This window comes from Neoarius graeffei, chromosome 5 (assembly GCF_027579695.1).
Source record: "Neoarius graeffei isolate fNeoGra1 chromosome 5, fNeoGra1.pri, whole genome shotgun sequence".
NCBI classification, from domain to species: Eukaryota; Metazoa; Chordata; class Actinopteri; order Siluriformes; family Ariidae; genus Neoarius; species Neoarius graeffei.
Genome location: NC_083573.1, coordinates 11,781,577 through 11,792,483, shown reverse-complemented (window position 1 = coordinate 11,792,483; position 10,907 = coordinate 11,781,577). Strand labels below are relative to the sequence as shown.

General features: G+C 41.3%; 1 protein-coding gene across 1 annotated transcript; it reads right to left on the bottom strand.

Annotated features, from left to right (window-relative positions):
* Positions 1-4,771: 4,771 nt before the first annotated feature.
* Positions 4,772-10,430, bottom strand: LOC132886205 (C-C chemokine receptor type 5-like). The gene is made up of 2 exons (XM_060920779.1): positions 10,376-10,430; positions 4,772-5,715 (listed from the first exon to the last, which is right to left on the bottom strand). The coding sequence occupies exons 1-2, from the start codon at positions 10,428-10,430 to the stop codon at positions 4,772-4,774; spliced, it is 999 nt and encodes a 332-aa protein (XP_060776762.1).
* Between the last annotated feature and the right edge of the window lie 477 nt (positions 10,431-10,907).

Sequence of the window (10,907 nt, the reverse complement as noted above, 5' to 3'; positions counted from 1 at the left end):
TCTGGGCTGCTTTGCTTAGGCTGCGACCCCCGCAACCAGGATCTGGATAAGCGAAAGAAAATGGATGGATGGATGGATGGATATTATATGACAAAAATTAATTTTAGAGCACCCTGGATCAAATTGTCCAGTTGGAGAAAGAAATGCAATGTGCATGAGGAACCCTGAAAACAAAATGAAAAATGTCCAGTGAACAGTGAAACTCCCAGGATCAATGTATCAAGTTAATCCATATTTATTTATTTTTGCTATTATGGCTGAAGACTACAATTGCTACAATTGTCATGATAAGTTTAGGACTGCAGTTGTCATGAACAGTTTTTCACTCAAGTCTCCATCAATGAACAGTTGGTAACTTCAACAAAACAGACTTCATGTTAAAACTATAATGAATTTCCTGGTTGAACAATTGTACTTTGTGACAATATAGAACATAGTTATCGAAGCAAGTTATTTATAATCACGCTATCTGGGATGGGATCCCTTTTGAGTTTGGTTCCTCTCAAGGTTTATTTCTCATGTTGTCTGAGGGAGTTTTTCCTTACCACCATCACCACAGGCTTGCTCATCAGGGACAAATAAATTTATTCAGGAGAAAATGAGCTCATATGTTTAAAATCTTTATTTTTCTGTAAAGCTGTTTGAGACAATATGTTGTTAAAAGCACTATACAAATAAACTGACTTGACTGATATAGCACATGTAAAAACAATTTGACCGAAGTGTTTTACATAAGTATCTTAATTCCCAAGGATACTTAGATTTTACAATCTTATAAATGTATACAATCCCACTGAAGTGCAAATCAACAAAAAATAATGCTACTACTAAACATAGTTACCTAGAAATAATAGTATTACTCATCAAAAAATGTAATGAAATAAATGCACAAAATTGAAGATATTCTGCAGAGTGGAGAATTTTTATTCTGTGTGTCACATGCTCTGGACTCAGTTTCCAAGAATCCTCCACTGCATTTCCTGATAGCTCACTAGAAAGCAACGGGTTAGAAATGAAAACAAAACTGTTTAATAACAAAGAAAAGAAATCAAAAAAATTAAATTTAAACAAAAACCAGAAGAAAACACACTAGGAAATCAAATGATTAACCAAAATCTACAGAATCAATTGAAATGCAGAATCCAATAACCTAAATAAACACAAATTCACAAACTAATCCCAATTCCAGGTTGCAACAAAACCAATTATTGCTAAAGAAAATAAGGAAAGTACCAATAGACAAACTAACACAAATAACAAAGGAACAGAATAACTAAATCACCACGCTGTTCTCTCACACACGCATACACAGATAAGACATGGCGTGACTTAATTAAAAGGCAGTGTTACTGAGCCACAGCTTCGCCTGGGGAGCACCGGCAAGCCACAGAAGCAACTGGCCTGCTGAATAGTCAGCGTCAGGCAAGGCAACCAGAAGCCAAGTCGGCCGTGGCAAGGCTGTGTATGCCCAATGCAAGACAAAGCAAAGCAGTGCAACGCAGTGCAAAGTAACGCGAAGTAAAATAATGCAGAGCAAAACAGCTTAAGACAAAGCAACAGTGGTTTCTTGCAGGGTTGCCGGCTTTACGCCGCTGCTAGACTACCTTTACCCTGCAATACAAAACAAATACAAACATGAGCAACTTACAATGACTGGAGGAGGAAGCTAAAGCCACCGCACTACATACCAGTCAGGCAGTCCAGAACAACACAGAGTGGAGCAGAGGGAGCGACGCTACACAAGAGCTACCTGTAAACAAACACACAGGTTGCTGCACGTGCAACGCCACAACAGAGGACGCATGAAAATAGCGCGCCTACCAGCAGCGAACAGTGAGAGGCATAAGGAACGGTGAGCAGCATGCAGCCAGCAGCAACACCCAAGCAAGCTTCTATGACACAAAAATGACTAAAATGAGCACTGAATAGACAACGGGGGAGAGAAGGCAGCTGCTGCCAACAGCCTACCTGTCGCCACACAAAAGCAGAAGTAGAAGACGCCGGGATGTGACGTAGCCCAGCTTCTGGCAAGTGAGAGGCAGACAGATGCTCTCTGCTCACCTTTATGCAGCATTCTCATACAGCGATTGGCTGGGATCGGAACCCAGCTGAACATCACTAGAACAAATCACTGCATACTGCCACATTTAGCCTCAACAAGCAGTCCTTTGGTTTCCATGTCACTTTTGCCTCACAGCAGTGTTCTCACGACAACACCACTTTTGAACACCAAAAATTTTGTATCCACAAATTCCCATGGGACTCATGAATTTGTGATTATTACTCTTTTATGGAGGGGCAGCACGGTGGTGTAGTGGTTAGCGCTGTCACCTCACAGCAAGAAGGTCCGGGTTCGAGCCCCGTGGCCGGCGAGGGCCTTTCTGTGTGGAGTTTGCATGTTCTCCCTGTGTCCGCGTGGGTTTCCTCCGGGTGCTCCGGTTTCCCCCACAGTCCAAAGACATGCAGGTTAGGTTAACCGGTGACTCTAAATTGACCGTAGGTGTGAGTGTGAATGGTTGTCTGTGTCTATGTGTCAGCCCTGTGATGACCTGGCGACTTGTCCAGGGTGTACCCTGCCTTTCGCCCGTAGTCAGCTGGGATAGGCTCCAGCTTGCCTGCGACCCTGTAGAACAGGATAAAGCGGCTAGAGATAATGAGATGAGATGAGACTCTTTTATGGAAGGAGTCTTGAGGATCAGCACTCAGTAACAATGTTTTTCTCCAGAGAAAAGTTTTCAGCAATGAGGAATACATTCTCCAGTTTCTTTTGAAAAGGAGAAACTCATCTCATCTCATAATCTCTAGGCGCTTTATCCTGTTCTACAGGGTCGCAGGCAAGCTGGAGCCTATCCCAGCTGACTACAGGCGAAAGGCGGGGTACACCCTGGACAAATCACCAGGTCATCACAGGGCTGAAAAGGAGAAACTGTTTATATTTTTACAGTACTGTGCAAAAATTTTGGGCACATATAAAGAAATGCTGTAGACCAAAAATGGCTTAAAAATAATGAAATGTAACATTTCAACATTTTAAAAAAATACTATAAAACAGCAGTAAGGCATAATAAATGAAACAAAGTCAATATTTGGTGTGAGACGACCCATTGCTTTAGAAAAAAAAAATTGTAGTCTCAGGTACAATGAGTGCAGTTTTATAAGGAAATGAGCTGTAGGTTTTACTGAGCATTGTGCAGAACCAGCCACAGTTCTTCTGGACACTTTTATCCCTTTTCCACCAAATCAGTTCCAGGGCTGGTTTGGGGCCAGTGCTGGTGCTGGTTCACAACTCGTTCAGCTTATGAACCAGCTGAGAACCAGTTTGCTTTTCCATAGCTCGGGGTGCTAAGGGGAGCCACATCATTACGTCACTGTATACGTCAGTTACGTCGCTGCATTTGCATAAACCTTGGTGTGAACATTGAAGCAACAACAACATGGAGAAGAAGAAGAAGAAGCAGCAACAACAATAATGGATGACTGCTGCTTTACTGCATCCATGATATCTCGTCGCTTATTTAAAAATGGTGCCCTCTCGCGGTCTTGCTATTGTTGTTGGTCTTAAGAACTCCACCCCCGACGTAAGCAGTTCTTTCCTCTAGCTCAGCAAAGAGCTGGTGCTACCCTGGAACCATTTTTTTCTGGCCCAGAGCCAGTTCTTTGTCAGTGGAAACAGAAAACCCGGTTCCAAACTAAGCACTGGCCCCGAACCAGCCCTGGAACTGATTTGGTGGAAAGGGGTATCTGTCACACTTCCTTCTTAATTTTGCAGCAAAACCCAGTAGCCTTCATTATGTTTTCTTTTTGAATCTGAAAAGTGGTCTCTTATGGAATATGCTGCTCAGATATAAACTTTTTTTTTTTTTTACTGTGACATTTATTGCACTGGAAAACAAATGTTTGGAGCTCTAAAATGTTTTTGTGCTGAATCGATAATGTAAAAGTTCATCTCATCTCATTACCTCTAGCCACTTTATCCTGTTCTACAGGGTCACAGGCAAGCTGGAGCCTATCCCAGCTGACTATGGGCAAAAGGCAGGGTACACCCTGGACAAGTCGCCAGGTCATCACAGGGCCAACACATAGACACAGACAACCATTCACACTCACATTCACACCTACGGTCAATTTAGAGTCACCAGTTAGCCTAACCTGCATGTCTTTGGATTGTGGGGGAAACCGGAGCACCCAGAGGAAACCCACATGGACATGGGGAGAACATGCAAACTCCGCACAGAAAGGCCCTCGTTGGCCACGGGGCTCGAACCCGGACTTTCTTGCTGTGAGGCGACAGCGCTAACCACTATAACAAAGTTTGGATGAAAAAAAAATTGGGTGCCTAAGACACACAGGTGTGTGTGTGTGTGTGTGTGCATGTGTGTGCACTGTATTATACTAATAATACCAAAATAATGTGCTCACGTTATTTTCAAACTGCTTCTCCACACTCTTTCAAAAGATAAACAAGCCCCATTTTAAGTATAATCTACTGAATCTAAATCGTGGTATTTGACTATATATAAATTCAACAAAAATTCCACTCACCAGAAAGTAAAATAATATCAAACTATGAACTTTCTTTTGAAAAAGAGGAAACTAACCAATGAGCTTTGGCAATAACATGCAACATAAGTTGCAGTTTTCATTCTGTCTGCTTAGCCTGCATTTCAACTGCTGCATTTTTCCCCAACTTTGGCTACACCATCTTCATGCTGTAAATGTCTTGGGAGCCTGAGCTTCTCTTCTTTGGGAACTGACTGAGAAATGTTGGGCACTAACCAAAGCGAACAGGAAACCACTCTTTCAGGATCTTGAGAACTAAATTTCTGAATTTCTGCCCAACAAAGGCATAGATTATGGGGTTGAGGCAGCAGTGACTGAATGCTATGGTTTCCACCCACTGCATAGCCATATACAGGTCCTGATGCCATTCACAGCTGTCCATATAACCCAAATGATGCAGGAAATTCAGGAAGATCACAATGTTGTAGGGCGTCCAGAAGAGGAAGAAAACAGTGAATAAGACAAAGATGAGCTTGACAGCTTTGTGTTTCTTCTGAGACTTCATGGCCATCAAGACAGGGATGATACGTGAGTAGCAGAACACCATCACTGAGAGTGGAATAATAAAGCCAAGAATGTTCAGCTCAATGTAAGAGAATGATGTCCATGCTGTCCCTTGTGGATATTCCACCCTGCATGCCCATCTCCCTGATTCATTCTTTGTTTGGGAGAAAATGATGGTTGGCAGAGAGGCTCCTATGCTAAGTGCCCACATAAACATAACCAGCACTATACTTGCTTTCATGGATTGGGGCTTGAAGAAGTGGGAATTATGGACATGGACAGTGATGACATAGCGGTGTACAGTCATGAGGATCATGAAGAAGATACTTCCATTAAGTCCCAGCATGTAGAGTGCTGTCACTACATGGCACATGAAGCCCCTGAAGGTCCAACTAGCGATTGCAGCATAGTGAGCCCAGAAAGGCAATGAAATCAGGAACAGAATGTCAGAAAGTGCCAGATTGAAGAGGCACAGATCTGTCAGATTTAACCTTTTGTGATACTTGACCAGGCCACACACCACCAGGCCATTGCCAATGAACCCCACAATGAAGACAATGCTATAGAGGGTAGGGAGGAAGACTTGGCTGAAGGCCTTTACTTTAGGACTGCTGCAGACTGAGAATAGGTTGACATCAGAATAGTTTTTGGCTGTTTATGAAAAAAACAAACAAATAAACAATGGCCTCATTAGCACATCACATTAAAAAAAATACAATTCAATAATAGTATATATCAGAAACACTAATGCAGGTTTTTCTGTGTGGCTACACTAAAAAAAAATACAATGAAACCTTTTGCTAGTTTGATATTTTATTTGCTGAAGCACTGATCACCATGTGTTGGCAGCTATAGCCAGCTTCAGTACCAGTCAAAAGTTTGGACATACCATCTAATTCAATGGTTTTTCTTCATTTTTATTTATTCAAAGACGCTTCATGTCTTAAAGTAATGATGGATGTTATTTCTCTTAACTTCACTGAGCAGTTCCTGACATAATCTGGATTACTGAAGTTGTCAATAGGGCTATTTAATGTATTTTTATTATTTACCATTTACTGTTTGATGGTCGCAAATGCATGAAGATGGCAAGAAATTCCACTAATTAACTTTTGACAAGGCACTCCTGTTAATTTAAAAGCATTCCAGTTGTCTTCTTCATGAAGCTGGTAAAGATAATACCAGTAGTGTACAAAGGTGTCATCAAAATAAATGGTGGCTACCTTGATGAATCTAAAATATGAAACATATTTAACATTTTTTTACCACATAATTCCATATATGTTCCACGTTATTTCATAGTTTTGATGTCTTCAGTATTGTTCTGAAAATACTCAAAATACAGAAAAATCTATGAATGAGTACTGGTGTCCAATCTTTTGACTGGTACTATCTATTTTCAACAATCTACTGTAAACAATGTAAAGCAGCTTGTACATACATAATAAATTTTAGATGCATTTTACTTATTGGATTAATGACTATTAATAGCCAACAAACAATTCCTAGATGCAAAATGGAAAAATGCCACTTACTGGTCATGTCCATGACTGTGGAGCTCAACAGTGAATGTGAAAGCAGTCTGTGGAAGCTGCAATATGACAAGGCTAAGCTGTGAGGTGGGGCATTATCCTGCTGACAGTACAGTCATGCAATTCACTTGGTCCTGTCTTGCGCTTTAATGTTTGTCTTGTTAATGTCAGTCCTATGTTTGTCTATGTCTTTACATGGGATGGAGAGAAACATAATTTCAATTTCCTTGTATGACCTGTGCATATGAAGAAATTGACAATAAAGCTGACTTGAACTTGAATAAGAATCACTTTTCATAGGTACACAGGTGCACGGCGAAAAAAAAGTATTCTTAGCTTGGCGTGTTTCAGGCCAGTGTTTCCAATTTAATTTTTGGTAATGTTTCACCATAGTAACACAAATCCATGAAATGGTGGTGATTTTTTTTTTTTTAATAAGGTGTGGCCATCAAAACTTGTTTGGAAGGTGAATGCATTATGAAAAGAAAACACATGACAAAGATTTAATGTTCATCTTGTTTAAAGCCAGATATGGGTTGATGTCCACCATTACAAGGTTGACATACCAGCAGTAGCAGTCAGACATTTAAGAAAAAATATATTCATGTTTAATTAATGGCTCATATTTCATATGAGTTTTTCAACACAAGAAGAGAAACTTCATATTCTCAAGCCAACGTGTGATTTTCTTTTTATTATATAGACACATTCACAAATGAAAAGTACTCAAATTTATCAAAACAATTTATCAATATCCTCATGAGTGACATTTTGAAAAATGTCACTTAGTGTCCTGGATGCAGTTCATAAGAAACACACACACACACACACACACACACACACATATATATATATATATATATATATATATATATATATATATATATATATATATATATATATAATATGGCAGCAGTGCTAACACTGTCGCCTCACAGCAAGAAGGTCCTGGGTTTGTTTGACCCTAGTGGCCAATGAGGGCCTTTCTCTGTGGAGTTTGCATGCTCTCCCCGTGTCTGTGTGGGTTTCCCCCACAGTCCAAAGGCATGCAGGTTAGGCTAATTGTTGGCTCTAAATTGACCTTAAGTGTGAATATGAGTGTGAATGGTTGTCTGTGTTTATGTGTCAGCCCTGCGATGACCTGGGGACTTGTCCAGGGTGTACCCCACCTCTTGCCCATAGTTAGCTGAGATAGGCTCCAGCTTGCCTGCGACCCTGTGGGACAGGATAAGCGGCTACAGATAATATATATATATATACCGTATATATATATATATATATATATATATATATATAGGCGGCAGGGTGGTTTAGTGGTTAGCACCGTCACCTCACAGCAAGAAGGTCCTGGGTTTGAGCCCAGCGGCTGACGAGGGCCTTTCTGTGTGGAGTTAGCATGTTCTCCCCGTATCTGCATGGGTTTCCTCCAGGTGCCCTGGTTTGCCCTGCAGTCCAAAGACATACAGGTGAGGCTAATTGGTGGCTCTAAATTGACTGTAGGTGTGAATGTGAGTGTGAATGGTTGTCTGTGTCTATGTGTCAGCCCTGTGATGACCTGGTGACTTGTCCAGGGTGTACCCCGCCTTTCACCCATAGTCAGCTGGGATAGGCTCCAGCTTGCCTGCGACCCTGTAGAACAGGATAAAGCAGCTAGAGGTAATGAGATGAGATGAGATGTTAAGGGCCACTCACAACCAGCCGTACGTGCTACTATGGGTGGTCTACGGTAAAAAATTTGGCAAAACTGTGCTTGAGACTTGCACAACACTTGTGTGTTCAGCATTGTAGAAGGTCGCAGACTGGCCGTGGACACTTTTGGTCCTGCACATGCAAATTCTATGGGTCTTGCAAAAAATCAAGAATGCATCCACTATGTACAGGACCCATACTCCTTTTGTATGCCTAATCCAAATCACCAGCACTGCCAGTAGGGGCTTTTTGTGATGACTGTAAGATGCACGAGTGACACATACACTGTGTCCACATGGCAACGGATTCAGGTGACTCTGATACAATTGCTTATCGTTTAGGCCTGGCGTCCACATGGCACCGGCGTTTTGGGTGCCCAAAACGCAATCTTTTTGAGAACGGGTTCCAGAGTGGAAAGATCTGGCAACGTTGCCATTGTGAAGTCGTCTGGATGAGTAGAACGGATTTGTTTACGATGACGTCACAACCACATGACTGTGAGTGCTTCACGCCGGGTAGAAGTGTAACGAATATCACCAGGAAAAAGCCTTACAGAGCACTAGTGAGAGTGAAACACGAGCTTGGATATTATTATTATTATTATTATTATTATGTTCAGTGTTAATTCACAGTAGTAATGCAAGAAGCAGAATACTGACAGTAATAGTGAAGCAAAAACATGCAATTGTACAAACACTGCAGCTCTACAGCAAAATATTCATTTATGAAATGGTCTGATTCTTAACACCAGTAGTGCCAATGATCTTCTCATTGCGATGCGATGCGAGTTGTCAACAAATCCTATAACTTGGTTCATGAAACTTGCTTACAAAATATTTTCACTGTGAATATTTATTGTGTAATGTTGCAGAGAGAGAGGGGAGAGAGTCAATCCCGCCAGCAAAAATAGGGAAAAAAAGGAGTGATCTCACCTCTTCAGATGTTGATTTAAGTCCGACAATACATTCCTTAAAAAGGGCATAGAGGAGCAAATTAATCCATCAACGTGTAACATTCAATTTATTCCGGACCATTAAAGACGCCGCCTTCCGCGTAGAATCATACGTCATCCTCGCCACCATATTGGATAAGTCAAAGCGGAGAATAAAGATTCACGTGCTGCCTTTAACTGTACCAACAGGTTTACCGTCCAAACGAGATCACATGGGATTACCTTTCACAGGTGAGAAACAACAAATTAATCCATCAACGTGTAGTATTCAATTTATTCCGGACCATTAAAGACGCCGCCTTCCGCGTAGAATCATACGTCATCCTCGCCGCCATATTGGAGAGGTCAAAGCGGAGAATAAAGATTAGCTGAGTTTAACTGTACCAACAGGTTTGCCATCCAAACGAGATCACATGGGATTACCTTTCACAGGTGAGACTGGAAAAATACTTTTCATTGTATTTGGTCATTATAATGTAATTTTACGAACAGATTTTCCTGACTTTGTGGCTAATATGAAGTCTCGTGCATAATAGTTTATGCGCATGCGTCCTTACTACTTCTATTGTTCTGGTGTCTCTGAAGGGACCGTCTTACAGCGCCCCTAGAGGTGTGGCATGTGTATTGCATCGTTTTCAGCAAGCGTTGCCATATGGACCTGATATTTTACTGATCGTTGCCCATTTGGACGCAATATATTTTTAAATAACATCTCGTTGCCGTTGTCGTGTGGATGTAGCCATAGTCATTGTATGAGTGACGTGCCTCAGAAGTACTATATAAGTATTCCACACTTGCTATTTGTGTGGCCCTCAAGACAGAAGTACATCTCACTTTCTACACCAATATGTGGCGTGCACACAGCACACTTGACCCGCACGAGACACCAGGGGCAAGACTCTGGGTATATATATTGGGAGAGGAACCAAGGAACTGATCATGTAGCAAGAAAACCACCTCATTTGCTGTTTTTATTTGAGTATATGTTAATTTACCATGCAAAAGTCAAATAATAAAACATGAGTATCAGGGAATAACGCATTTTATTACATTGTAAAAAAAAACAACTAAATAGCCCAACAGTTTGAGCACTGAAACACACTTTGACTCTGACTCCGAGCTACTGTCCTGCTCCTACTCCTGCTGAGTGGTGGGAGGGGGTGTCGGATGTCCTCGTCCTTATCACTGAGCATGGCACAATGGCCTGACAGTGATGATGGGATTGCAATGTCCTCACTTCTGGGTGTTGTTAGCTGAAACATACATGAAAATCAGCATATATAATATTAATTACATAAGCATATAGACACTGAAACAAACATTTAAAGCATGTGCATTGTAGTGCAAGAGGTTTAATTAGTATTTACATGTGAAAATACCTCTTGCGGGGTGCTGTGCCTTCTGCCGGCTTGAAGGCATACTTCTCCCTGTCCGTGCAGGGCTTGCTGGTGTTGCTACAATCATCATCAAATTCTTCCTCCTCCTCCCCCTCTGTTGTTTCAGGCTGGGTTACTTCACTTTTGCTCGCTTCTTCTTGGGTCCCATTTTCTAAACTTTAAACTGAAAATTTTCACATTTTTCCCACAAAATATCCAATGTTCTTCAGTCAAAAGACAGATGCAGAATGCTGCAGATACGCTGGTTTTATACCCACTCCTGGCTTGCATCAC